Below are 14,149 nucleotides of genomic sequence, written 5' to 3'. Positions count from 1 at the left end.
CAGATCACTTCTTCTCATTTTTGAGTGTGTTAACTGGTTTAGAATTGAACTTGTGTTTTTTTTTTTTGTTTGTTTTGCAGCCGAGAACCTGAAAACCACATTGTCATCCAAGACTTGTTCTCCGTCAGGTGACATCCAGGATTCTGACACAGACTCTGTGTTTCCTGTAAGCCCTGCTACACCTGTAGAGCCGACTTCAGAACCTTCCGAGGCCTCACCTGAAAACCCCGAGGCCAGCGAGCCTGAGGCTGTGGTGCTGCGGTCGACGGTTGACTCTCTGAAGACGGATGGTGACATTGACTTCAAGGTACATTCTGGTGCTTAAAATGTATTTAGCTCATAGCGATTCTTGTGCGATTTGATGATATAAATAGTGATTGTAAATTAAGTAGGTTTTTGAGTTAAATATTGATGCAGCTATAATGGTTTCTCCATTACTGTAGCTGTGACGGCGGTGTTGCAGAGGGATTACAGGTCGTTACAGTTTCCTACAGCCTGCATCCGAGCATCACCTCTCTCTGTGTCTTTACAGATGTGTGGCTCAAGATTGCCAACAGTTGTTTTAATAATTCAGCACAGTCTATTAGAATTACATTTTGGTCTTAATGTAATGAATCATTGATAAGCTCATAATAAAGGAAGTCCATTCAGATCCCAAAGGTATTGCGGCATTAAAAATGGATATGGAGACTTATTCCAATTACCATGCCACAGTCGTGCTGCTGTTTGCAACTTTTTGTGACCTGTGAGGTAAATTACTCCGATAAGAGAGAATCATTTTCTTTGCAACTTCCATGTGATAGTTTAAACGCTGCGGCAGAGGGCCGACAGCCTCAAGGGGGCGCAAATGCTGCATGAATGCAACTTCAGATTTACTTTCTATCATTCTCCAATGAGAGGAATGTATGTTGAGTTCCCTTGTGTGGGTAATTATTTAGCAATAAAATTATCAAATCTACATTTAATCATGCATTAAAAACACAGGAGAGGCACTGATGTTTGTTTTTTGTGTTATTTCTATTTGCAGGTTGCTCAAAGTGTCCAGAATCTGACTCAGTTGCTGTACAGCCTGCAGGTAAGAGCTTCACTTGACATCCAACCAGCTACTGTCCACCTGTAGTCAGACCCTCTTCTGTGTTAAGGGAACAAACAAACAAACCTGCTCTGTTTTCAGTATGAACACATACATGCTATACTCATTTGAGAAAAAGGCTTTAAGATGCCTGCACACATCAGGGAACCAGTGCTCTGCTCAGCTGTTTGAAGCCAAATGTAGTGATCCACAGGAGCTCATCCTACTGATCTTTTTGTGCTCAGAGACAGAGGAGGGTGTTTTGTTTCCCTCTACACACACTGCTCTTTGGTATAAAATGTAAATTTTTGTAGTGTGCATATTTGCATCCAGCATGTATGTGTGCGCTCCTGTCTGTTTGTGTAGGTTTGAGGTTTTGATCACAGTGTGATTTTCATATTCAAAGTTTCGTGTCCCTTCTTATGCGTGAACCTGAAAACCGCAGCTCCACCAGCTGCAGTGGGATCCTTTAATCATGCAAGAATACGTTGTTGTCTTAACACATAAAAAAAAATCGGGGTCACCAATTGAGCCCGATCATGATTTCCGTCATGTTTTGCCATTCAAATCGCCTGCTGTGAGGATGCACATGTGGTGAGAAAGGTGGTTGAACCTTTGCATTTCCCCTCTCCTGTGCCAGGCGGCGGTGACCATCCAGGACAGCTGGTATGAGGTCCAGAAGCTCCTCCTCCAGGAGAGTGGGCGCCCGTCGCCCCGCGCCCAGCGCCTGCACCTCTCGAGCATCCGGGGCAACACCCTACAGGAACAGGAAAAGCAACGGAACCTGGAGAAGCGGAAGGAGGAGGTGGCGGCGGCTCAGCGGCTCCAGGACCGACTGCGCCAAGACAAGGAGCGGTGGGAGCGGGAGTGCCAGGCCAGAGAGAGCCAGCAGGAGGAGCAGGAGAGCAGGCTGGAGGAAAGGGAGAAGCAGTGCCAGTTGGCGGCGGAGAAGCTGAGGCGGGAGAGGGAAGAGCTGGATGAACAACTGGAGGAGTACCAGCAGAGCCTGGAGCGGCTCAGGGAGGGTCAGAGGAGCGTGGAGAGGGAGCGCGAGCGTCTGGAAAGCCAGCAAAAGCTGTTCCAGACCTGGAAGCACGGACGGCAGAGCAGCCTGCCCGTGGTGATCCCTCACATGGTCATCCCTCTAGACGGGCAGCAGGTAGGCAGGAGGAGGAACACAAGTGATAACTGTTTCTTCAGCCAGCAGATTTTAAAATAACTTCTGGTGTTGAATCAGAGGCAGTAACCGAGGGCTCAGTAATTACTAAAGCTCTTGACCCTGACAGGAGTGTACGGGAGATATTCAGTGTTTATGGAGTATTTCTCGGCCAAAATCATTAATGAGAAGCTTTTCTCAGACACCTATCAGCCTGACTTACGTTGGTTCGCTCATTTACACAGAGCAGCTCAATCCCCTCTTGATATACGACCCGCGATAATGAGAGCAATTTCAGCATCATTTGTCTTAGTGCTCCAGCAGCTCTACTCACCAATAAACATCTTCATGATTGATGATAATTAAACCGTTGCAAATAAAGGCTCCGACAAAATAATTAAAACCAGAGGCATGCATCCCAAGAAACCAATCAATCGTGTCCAAAAGGACTTAAATTATTGACACTTTGTTTGAAAAGCACTACAGTGAAATGTCCTCCACAGCTGGAAGGCATGGAGGATAAAAGGTGCACTGTTCTCCGTGCCCTTTAAGTCCCAATGTAAATCACATGGAACAGCAGCGGTGGTGAAACCAATACAGCACATACATCTATGTGAGCCTCTGCCGGCCTACAGGTTTGTGCTGCTCAGTGCAGCAGGTGTGACTGTTCAAAAGACACAAGCAGAGCACCAGAATGGACAGACAAATGAGCAGACTCAGGTTACAATATTCCCTCTCTCCCTCATTAATTTGTACACCACCTTGGGCTTTTTGCAGGCCAGACGTGATGAGGCTCTGCTGGCTTTTTGCTGGACTTATTTATTTCCATTCATCTATTTTAGTCAGTGTGGAGGCCTGCCTTAATAGCAGTGGTTTGACAAAAGCGTACAGAGGCAGCGGAGGTCCTAATGTTTCCCTGCTAATGTTTTAGCCAGAGGCAGCAGTTCACAGGGTCAGAGACGGATCGGATGACGTGCACACACACCTACACGAACACACACACACACACACGGGCTCTCAGGTCGTTTCTAATTAGCTGCGCTGCCTCCACTCAGCTGAGAAAAGGCCAGGTTGATGTGAAGATGGGACAGGAGGTGGGTGGTGGGAGAGAACAGGAGGAGGTTGGAGCTCTAAGCAACCTGCAGTGACACATTAAACCAAGTGGTCAGTTCGACAAAATGACTCTAAACATTTTTCCCACTCACCCATTTTGTTTGTTTATTTATTTAGGATTTGAAATATCCATCTTTGAGAGTTTTCTGTTTACACCACAGCCTGCATAAAAGAAGAGGTCTTAGCCACGATGATGTGACTCATATAGTTTGTAGACAACCGTTTTGATTGAGTCTGACATTGTGGCAGCTGCTGTATTGTTTGTTTGGAGCCAGAAGTGACCATATTTGGACAAGAGGGTGGAGCTGGGGAAAACCTGATAACATTATTTATACCCACCAAACACCTGGCTGCACTGTGCACAGTCACTGCTAACAAAGTGAGTTTCCATTATCAGGCATTGATGCCATGACATTACCTCATAGTCCATTGACTACACTGGCTACAAGGCCAGAAGGGTCATTTATTATTAGCAAAGCAAACAGTAAGTTATCAGCTGTGGCTAACACAAACTAGCTCACTTGGTCCATTAGGTACATTCACAAAGTTCACATTAACTGTGATGTTATTTGAGATGCTAAAAGCCAAAAGTACTTAATAAACAGCCAATTCCTTAGAGTGTGTTTTAGTACATCCAGATGACTTACGCACAACATTTTTAAGGCAACTTTCCATTAACTTTTAGAAAACTGAAAACACTCTCAAAAGGAAAACCTGGACAACACCCAAAAACACATTCATTGCTATTTCGATGTAAACCCTGCCACACTTGTGCATTGCTACACCTCTCTTCTGATTAACAAGTTGGTGTAGTAGCACCTGTCACTCATCAGTCATCGATTATCGATTGCCGTGCCCTAAAGCATACCCTGCTTTATTGTCTGTTTTATTCTTAATGGCGCTGTAATTTTCAAAATGAGCATCATGCCGGACTGAAGAACACTTGAAAGTAGTGACTGAGAACATAAAGTTAATATGAAAATGGGTACAGAGTTAGCAAATTAAGTAAGAAGTAGGGTCGCTTCATGTCAACTTCTATACTTTCTGCAACCAGTGGACCAGTGCTGGCCTTTAGAAATTAGAAATTTATTTCATAGTCACAGTAGAGAGAAACTCGAGAATCACATGTAGTGAAGATCCAGGTTGGTTAGGACTGGAACAAGAAACTGCTTGAAGGCATTTGCATCCATGTGGTGTACAATTCACCCATTCGGCTATCAGGTCGACCCAGGATTCTTAAGATACTTCCAAATTGGCTTTATTTTTCTGACCTGGAGGCTATGCTCATTTTTTATACAGTCTGTGCTTCATACCAATCCAGCAATTCATTTGTGGCACTCAAAGCTTTGAAAAATTGCATGTAGAAAAATTCTGCAGCAAAGTGTCTCCTTAGAAACAGCCTCTCCACTACTCAATTCACAGAGCACACTGTGAGCGGTTTTCATGGCTTTCCATCAAAGAAATCATCTCCATAAAACACTTGTCACTGTGAGGTCTTTATATTTTTCTTTTCTAATATCCATCCATCCATTATCTATACACCGCTTAATCCTCACGAGGGTCGTAGGGGGCTGGAGTCTATCCCAGCTGACTCAGGGTGAAGGCAGGGGACACCCTGGACAGGTCACCAGTCTATCACAGGGCTACACTTAGAGACAGACAACCAAGCACACTGACATTCACACCTACGGACAATTTAGAATCACCAATTAACCTCAACATGTTTTTGGACTGTGTGGGAGGAAGCCAGAGAACCCAGAGAGAACCCACAGGGAGTGTCCTCACCAGGATGTGAACCGGCGACCTTCTTGCTGCGAGACAACGGTGCTAACCACTGAGTCACCTTGCAGCCCCTTTTCTATTATATTCTGATTATATTTTTTAACATCACAAATTGAATTAAATTTACTTCCATGACACTGGGGTGGAGGCTGACACAAATGTCTCAAAACCACAACAAATAATGCTGAAATGACCCATGTATTTACTACATATAGGTTTGAAAATTCATTTTGTGTGAGTCTTCTTTGTGTTTTTATTCAACGGCAGTTATCGAGGCACAGATCTTTATTTTTAAAAAGACACTTGTGTAGCTTTTGTCAGCTATGTTATTAAATGTGTTTCCTGATCCCTCATGCAAATGCATGGATGCATTTCAAAGGTGCATTGTTGAAAGATTTCACAGGTGTGGACACCACCCAACCATAAACAACCATTTTTTCCCCCTAACTCTCATCCGGGCATGAACGTGAGCCTCTGCCGAATTTCTGTCCTCATTGTCATTTTTCAGCTCTGAATGTCACTCTGACATTTGCTCTTTCCCTCAGGACTCGGCACCGACTCAGTCCAGAGACCACGCCGGTAACGGCTCCGTGTTTGTGAACGAAGCTGCGTTCGCCAGCACCAGCATCAACAACCGGCACATCCACCACAAAAGAAACGACCCCAGTGCACACAACTGTCTGAACTCGCTGCTGGCCAGATCCAGCGGCAGACAGCCTCCTATGGTTAAGACTCCCCACGGCCAACACTCAGACTCCCAGGAATGGGTGCTGGAGACAGGGTACCTCTATGGCCCTGCAGGGAGGCTCGGGCTGCAGCACACAACCAGCGGTAAGAATCACCTCAAAGTGAGCTTTTTATTTTCTGTCACAGAGGAGAAGTTTTAAGTACAACCCCAAATCAAATGGCACCCAGGGGCTCGTAAAAACGGATATTTTCACTATCTCAGTCACCTGCTGTTCTAATACATGTGCAGAGCACCTTGTCTTGGTGTAAACTCACATTTAATCTGATGGTTATTTCATTAGGTGGTCGGTTCTGTGTATGTACGTATATCTTGTTTTTCCCAACAAATAACCAAAATTTTAATATATTTGATGCAAAATCATGAGATGCCCTTTAAAATAAGGCAGTGTCTACGTGTGACCCAGCATCACAGGTTTCACAAGCCACTGACTGACCTACATTTCTCAGGTGTCTCATTTGAATACATTTTCATGATGCAAACAGGTAAATCCTACTATCTTTAAGAGCAATAACAAAGATCTGATTGGATTTTGAAGCACTCAGTCACATGCATGGAGCACAATAACTAATAGTCACTACTAGTTATGTTTAATATGATGGATGTGTATCTCACTGCTAGCGGTGCAGTAGCATGCAGCTCATGTGGCTCTTGTGTTGGATGGCAGCGTGCTGTGTTATCGTACTGCCAACATAAATGAGAAATCTACTACCTGTGAGAATGTAAACAAACCCTCTGCTTGCACTGGTTTCACCCATGTATGCCAGAGCTGTACTGTACACACAAGCACACTGTGCTCTCAAGGCTGTATCCCTGGTGAGGCCTTGTCTGTCCTTCCACTCGACCACCGCCTCCCCCTCCTCCCCGCCGCCTCCCATCTGCACCAGCAGCAAGCCAGGGCCCTCGCCTGCCAAAGGAAAAGAAAATCAATGGTTTCTCTATCTATCGACTGGCAGGGCAGACAACAGCATGTGAATCACAGTTCACAGGCGATGGCTGACTGATTGGGACATCGATCTAAAAAAATCTTTACAAAACTCATTAGAGCATGACTTGTCATCGCATCGGGCAGAAGGGGGGAAGGTGCGAGCAGAGGAATGAGAGATGCAGACACGAATTAATCTGTGTTTCACTCGGGAGGTGTCAGCTACCTCCTCACGTTTGCCCATCCCCATTCGTAATAAATTAATGCACTCGCTCATTCTGAGATTCACAACAGACGGCGGAAAATTACAGTTTACATTCCACTTGTCCCTCAGCCCTTGTTATAACGGGGTCAGTGTTAACTGCAGCTGATGTAGAGCTGCTTGTATTGTTTACCAGCCACAGCAGGCAGCACAATCTCTTCCTCATTGATCAGCTTATTAACCTTTCCTCATTATTGAGCACACACACGCCCCAGTGAAAACTGAGTCACTTGTTAACAAGCCTGGGGTGGATTCTTGGCTGCGGTCTACAACGTGGGGTGCGTTCCAGCTGACATCTAACCACAATGCATTTCTCAGTGGGTCCCACAAGGCCCTGCGATGAAATAATCTTTGACAGTGAATAAAATTCTCAATCTTCACATCATTTCCTGCTCGATTTAAACCACTGCAAGGAGTCATTTTCCCATTTTATGTGCAATCTCGGATTTTAAGAGCTCTTGCGCGACCTTACACTGAATCACACGCTAGCTGGTATGTGGAGGAACCTGGTATCTCTTTTTTTCGTGCAAGAAGGAAAGGCTTCTCTTTCAAATGCAAATTCTCCATTGTGCTGTCAGTCACATGGATCAAAATATGATCTCATTTCTCATCCTCACCTGAGCATGTGAAGATTTCTTCTCATGCACACAAGACGCATACACACCCTTTTTAATTCAGTGGATTTCCATAATTTGTTCCTGCACAATGTAATCTTGAGGAACCAGTTGGATGGAATTTTCTGAAATGACGTTTCATCTGATGAGTCGTATCGGGTTTTTGTTGCTCACCTTTTCATACAAAGGATGAGAGCATTGTGAGTAGGTCGAGGAAGAAAGGAGAGACGAAACTGGCGCACTTTACAGTGTCCAGCTGAATTTAAACCTTGTATAATATGCAGCATGGCGTGAAAACCTGCTTTGTGACTTTGCAACAATGAATCAGGCTTTACAAATGGCTACATGGTACTAATTATTATTTTGCGTCAGCTGTGAGAAAAAAAATTGTTGTCTCACCATCATTGCAGGAAATGTGTCTGTGTCTTGTGAGCTAGCATTTAATTGACAATAAAAAATATTAACACAACTCACAAGTTAAGATCATGTCCAAAAGATGTGCAACCTAATGAAATCTTCTACAGTACATGGAGACATTTTATTGCATATATGCATTGTTAATTATATTAATTTGGACAGAACAAACATTTAGTTTGAGGCGTTCCAGAGATATTAAACACACATAATATCATTTAGCTATTCATTTCCTAACAAGAAGTAATATGTCAGTGGTTTTCTTGCATATGACACCTTGCCTGAGAAGTTCAGTTTGTTGTCAGCATAAGGATCGAGATATTTCAAATGGTTTGTGGCAAACTGAATGACTGCCTCAAGTCACTGTACTTACATCTTTGGTGTTTTTTTAGATGCTAGTAGACATGTTATGAGTGAAGTAAACAGTCAGTGCTGTAGCTGAGTAATTCCACTCTGAAACTGCAGTGCACCAATGATCATTTAGAAAGCACAGATTCAGACTTCTTGAGTTTCACGTGTAATAAAGTTCAGGACCAGTTCTGAGAACTTGCAAGGTGGAGCTTTCCATATGATTACTCCTCTTCAGACATGTGTTTTGGTTTGTACGTGTATAATTTAATTACTCCCACAGTACAACTTGCCATTGTTTAGTGTACAGTCGTTTTATGGTGCAGAGTCATAGGTGAGCTGGTGTGCTTGAGCTCGAGGAGGGGTGAGTGGAGGGAGAGGTGGGGACTTCATAGATCTGCACATTCAAAATAAACCAATGGTGTAGAGTTACATATGAGTCCATTTAAGAAAGGAAGGAATTATATTCATGGAACAAAACTTTTAAGTATTCAACTTGGACTTACAGAAAGGTGTTGCATCAGTGACCAGAGGGGCACTCTGACAGTCTGAAAACTATTGGAGTTGGAAAGAAGTGAGCTAGAAAACCCCCAAACCCTCAGCTGCCAAATTGGCAAGTTAAAAATGTAAGCAATTTAAAAAAGAGATATGTCTAGTTCTGCTGCATTCATTTCCATGCTGTTCTAAAATGTCCATCAGTGTCACAGAAGTGCAAAGCTACATCGCTGAAGTACTCTCTCTGCAGCTCCAGACTGATTACACAGTGAAAGAGACGTCAATAGACTGTATCTGCCTGATTTAAAATCACATAAAACTGTTTTATTGGCATTGATTAGCATGGAGCCAGATTTACACAGCTCTTCCAACATGGATCACAGTTCTTACAAAACGGTCCAACTAAAATCTTATCATCAGCATTTAAAAAACTTAACAATACTCTCCCATTGTTGCATTTTGCTGGCGCAGACAGAAAATAATAACCTCCTGTAATCACAGGAGTTATTTCACTCAGGATATTCTGCAGCCCAAACAAATTGGTATTAGTTCTGCTTTCTTTAAATAGCAAGCGTTTGCTGTCTGTGTTGTAGCATTATTAATGCTAAAATCGTATTACTTCACGGATAAAGCTCTAAGACAGAGATGGAGTGTTTTTATCGTCTGGCTGCACGCTGATGTCTCATCTATCAGAAGCCAGGCCTATATGGTGGCTAACAGAGCTACTCTAACAGACTCTTATATAATTAATCAAACAGAGACACTTTCCTACAGGGACACAATGAGGCAATTTATAGTTCATGCCATCTGTTACCATGACAGCACACCTGCCCTAATGCTAGACAGCAGCCACCATGCACACAAATGCAAGAATGCAAGCTCACCACAGACACTCAGCCGGATACCACCCGCAACAACACCGTCTCCTTCAGATCATTTAATTGAATAATATTGCTATTGATCCTTGAAGGGGGATGCCCCTTATTATGAGAACAGCGTACCACAAGCTGAAACCATATGTTTGCAAACTCAAGGGTTTCAATCCTTGTTAACATCTCGGTTGTTCATCATTTCTTATTTCTGCTCCCTCCTTTCCTCATCTCGTCTCATCAACCGTCAAGTGTGAGGAGGCAGGTGTCATTGAATCCTGACAATTGATGACGTTGGCAGAGATAATGATAAAAGTGACAGCCATAAGTGGGGGGTGGGTGGACTGATGGATAGCTGGAAAATCTTTTTGTTTTCATTTCCAGTCTGGTGCTGTGGTGCAGGAGGGAGCAGCCGGCTGGGCTGCAGCAGCTGGGGTTGATCTAAATGCTGTTAGTGATTAGATAAGTGGGCTAAACAATTAGACTGAGCTCATTAAACATGTGGCTGCATGTCCCATCCTGGTGATTGTTTATCAGTGGTTACTAAATGATGAAGTCTCTTTGGTTCATGTATTATCAGTGTCAGTAACTGCATTTCCTCTGCGTGAAATGCTAATGCTGTGTGTGTGTGTGTGTGTGTGTGTGTGTTTTTTTGTGCCCACTCAGATCACAGCTATAACGGGGGGAGCTGGTCGTCAACAGCAAGCGGAGCTGACCCGTATCCGGCGCTCCCGCATCCCGGTGACCCTCAGCTGGACCTCAGCGAGCTGGTTTCCTTGGAGACTGACAGTGGCGGGGAGGAGGGCAGGGAGGAAACCATTGTGTACCTCTGAACGTTGATAAATTTCAGACTCTTAAAAGCCAACCTGGTGAAAGATGAGACATTTATTGAACATCAGTGCTGGACTGGGCCGGCTTCAGAAGGCATTTCTGCTTTTTAGATTTCTCTTTGGTCTAGCTTTTTTGTATTTTTTTGTCGTAGAGAGTTACTGGAAACACGGAAAGAGAGAAACAGAGATTTAAAAAAAAAACACACACACTCTCTGTGTCACATATGTCATGCACCTTAGCTGGAGGCACCGCTGGGTGTTCAATGTCTCCTTTTCTATTTTCTTGGTGTGTGTGTGTGTGTGGTCATATATTGACTGTCTAGTCCCCTGCAGCCACAATTTCCCCCCTTTTTTGTTTCCTACTGTCTCTCCCTCGCTGCCTTTCTTCGGGTCCCACACATCTCGTCCCTCGAGCTCTATATTTATTAAGTTTGCCGCTGAGGGAGAAAAAACATATACTACATATCAGCGAAGCATCTGGCTGCATCTCTCTCGTGGGTGATTGTCTTGCCATGGAGTAAACTGCCCCCTTTCATTTATCAGACAGGTGCTGTTTATTTACAAGCCGAGCATAATGTGGAGAACATTAGAGTTGAAGGATGAGGAGCGACAGCGTCAGTTCCATGGTTTTCAGACTCGCTGCCTGTAGCCATAACTTCTGTCTTTTTTAAAAAAAATCTGAAGCATGTTTTTTTTTTTTTTAAAAGAAGTACGCACAGATATGGTTTTAAGAGAGACGTTGCAAGTTGTGCTAATGTGTCAGTTTTATCAAGTAGGAGAAATGTCAAACTTGAGAAAAAGAACATTTTCCTGCAGAATGTAAAATGAAGCTGTAGAGTCGGAGAATAAACATGAGAGAAATGTGCCGGCTAACATCGTTTTTAGCACTAAAGTCATGTTTTATTGTCGCTCTAAGAATGGTTAGTGTATCAATCATTCCACCACTCTGGTTTTGACTGAAATATCCTTTAAACTGGTGGATGGATTGACGTTAAAGTTTGTGAAGACATTTACGGTCCCCTAAGGATAAATCCTGTTTGACATTTGTGGTTTTGCCTGAAATGTCTTGACAATGATTGGATGGATCGTCATGACATTTGGTACAAACATTAATAATCCCCTCAGGATAAATTGTAATAAGTGTGGCGATCCGTCAACTTTTCATCTCGCGCCATGTTCAGGTCAAACATTTAAATTGTACTTTGGTTTGTGGACGAGTCCCTGCTAAGGCAGTTTCATTTCCATCAGCTTCGCCTCCACTTTGTGTTGAGTGCTGATTTGCTAAGACAACAAACAAGGTGAATATAGTACTTGATAAACATTACCATTTTAGCACTATCATTCGAACATTTTAGCATCCTGACACTTGCATTTAGCTTGAAGCACTACAGTGCTTAAAATACAGCCTCACTGAGCTGCTGGCATGTAGATAGTTATTTTCATTTTTTATTTGTTGTTGTTTTACTTCATAGAAAAAATCCCATCAAGCCTTACAGGGTGGAAAATGTTCTGAGAATATCAAAGTGCCCAGAACAATATAAAGTTGCGTTATGGATGCTGTTGTGTTTAATGCTGAACTCTTACACTTGAACATTAATGTAGCATATTTAAGCTACATATTATCTCTCATGAGCATTTTTCTGTAAAGAGATCCCTGTGCCAATGCTTTAGGTGTTTCGAACACTATTAAAGTTAAATTGGTTTAAGTGCTATTGTAATTTCCCAGTAGGACAGTAAAGCAGTGGCAGTATTCTGATGTGATTTGAGTACTGTGTATATACAATGTCTGTGCTTTTATTTATTTATTACAAAAGAGACTTAATGTTTTACTGTGCTTTGTGAAGGGTTGCATTGTACATAGACGCGTACCTGTATAAACAGATGAACAGGTGTGTTTTCTTGTTGTGAGCTCATGCGTTATATATATCCAGACATGGCTGTGTTGATAAAAATTACCTTTAATGAACTTGGAACAGTTGTGTGTTTTTTCTTTAGCTGCTTAAATGGGGTTTTGTGAAGCGGTTAATACAATCCCAACAGCAACTTGGGAGAAACCAAAACCACAAAGCTCAGCTTGGGTACAAAAATCACTTGAGTTTTATGTCCGTGGTCTCAATACGCAGTGTCTCCAACAGTGTAAACAGATGTGTGAGTGAGACGCCCGTTCAGTTGTCAGCGGTGACAGGTGGCAGGCCAGGTGCATGAATGTCAATGACTTCCTGTCTGACTGCACCCCTGAATTGCAATCATAAAAATCATATCAGTGTTGAATGAATGCAATATGTTGGGTTGTAACAAGCAACCCATTTCTGGAGAACATTTCTGAATATACGAAGGCTTTTATAGTTTTATAGATTCCTAACAATTAAACTGTGTGTGTCCAGGAAAGGCTAAAATTAAGCACCTTAACTGGAGCTTCCAGGCGTTGGCTGACAGCAGTAATGCACTTCTTATGCTCCACCTGTGTCTCTGTTGCCATGTCGACTTTAGGCAGAGGAGCAGATGCCTGACATCAACAGGGTCTCCTCTCTACCCCCGACATGCCCGACCTTATTATTTCACCGGAGTGCTGCATATCAACACCCACTCTATTCATTAGCAGCAGCTGTAGTCCCCAGTCTATTTAGTGGCTTATTAAATTTTGCTTTATGAAATGTACTTTTCAGGGAACTCCAGTATAATTCATAATTCTAATACTATGCATATTAATTAGCCTGAATTGAGTTTAAGAATTAAACTCAGGCTTGGTTAGATTGTATTCTCATTTAATCAGGCCCTCAGAAACCCCACTGTAATTAGGGTGAATGAGCTGTTCTAAATGTCATTTGAAGAGGTTGCATCTTTTCCATCTAACTTCTCTTTTATTTAAAATGTTTTGTGCTTCTGTCTTCATTGTGTGCCCCTACTGCACACACTGCCACAGCTCTGCCACGTATTCTAGCTCAAAAGCTTAAAAGCTTTAAATGTTTTGTTCATATTGAACGGCTTAGAAAAGTGATGATTTAATTCTAATGAATGAGTAGTTGTAAGAAGTGGAGTTGACCTGGACGGCATTATATGAACATTATATCAATATAATAATCTTATTTCTTCATGTTTGTTAATGGAGTGGACAAATAAGAAACAACATAATCTCGTGCACAAAAATGGAGTTAACAGTGCCAGTGACCACAGAACATGATTACATTTGTAAAGTTAAAACATATATACATTACATACAGATGAGTTGTTGTATTAGTTTCTAGTAAAATCGAATACAACACAGTTTAATGTATTTCTTTTAGAGAAGACTATGTAGTGTTTTGGGGGGTTTTTTTCTCCTTTTTTTTTTTTTTTTTTTTACAAAATTGACTTTAAAAAAGAAGGTTTTTAGTTAGTTAGAGAAGTCTAAAAGCATTGAGACATACTTGGTTTTAGTCATTTTCTAAAATTTGTTGACAGTAACAGAAATTGCACAATCAAAGATAGTGAGAATTAAAGGGAAGAGTTATCTATGAATTTAATTTGGTATAACAGGATACTTT

General features: G+C 42.4%; 1 protein-coding gene across 1 annotated transcript in view; it reads left to right on the top strand.

Annotated features, from left to right (window-relative positions):
* arhgef28a (Rho guanine nucleotide exchange factor (GEF) 28a) overlaps nucleotides 1-12,598 on the top strand; it is a 40,999-nt gene extending 28,401 nt beyond the window's left edge. Inside the window, exons 27-31 of the mRNA XM_008295494.1 lie at nucleotides 81-307; nucleotides 1,028-1,075; nucleotides 1,713-2,231; nucleotides 5,669-5,954; nucleotides 10,462-12,598. Of these exons, the coding sequence (XP_008293716.1) occupies nucleotides 81-307; nucleotides 1,028-1,075; nucleotides 1,713-2,231; nucleotides 5,669-5,954; nucleotides 10,462-10,628 (1,247 nt within the window). The 3' untranslated portion in view covers nucleotides 10,629-12,598. The remainder of the gene's footprint in view (nucleotides 1-80; nucleotides 308-1,027; nucleotides 1,076-1,712; nucleotides 2,232-5,668; nucleotides 5,955-10,461) is intronic.
* Nucleotides 12,599-14,149: the final 1,551 nt, after the last annotated feature.

The sequence above is a fragment of the Stegastes partitus genome, unplaced genomic scaffold (genome assembly GCF_000690725.1).
Source record: "Stegastes partitus isolate 25-593 unplaced genomic scaffold, Stegastes_partitus-1.0.2 Scaffold1052, whole genome shotgun sequence".
In the NCBI taxonomy this organism is placed as follows: domain Eukaryota; kingdom Metazoa; phylum Chordata; class Actinopteri; family Pomacentridae; genus Stegastes; species Stegastes partitus.
The sequence above is the reverse complement of the archived record's forward strand: the minus strand, read 5'-3'. Positions and strand labels throughout refer to the sequence as shown.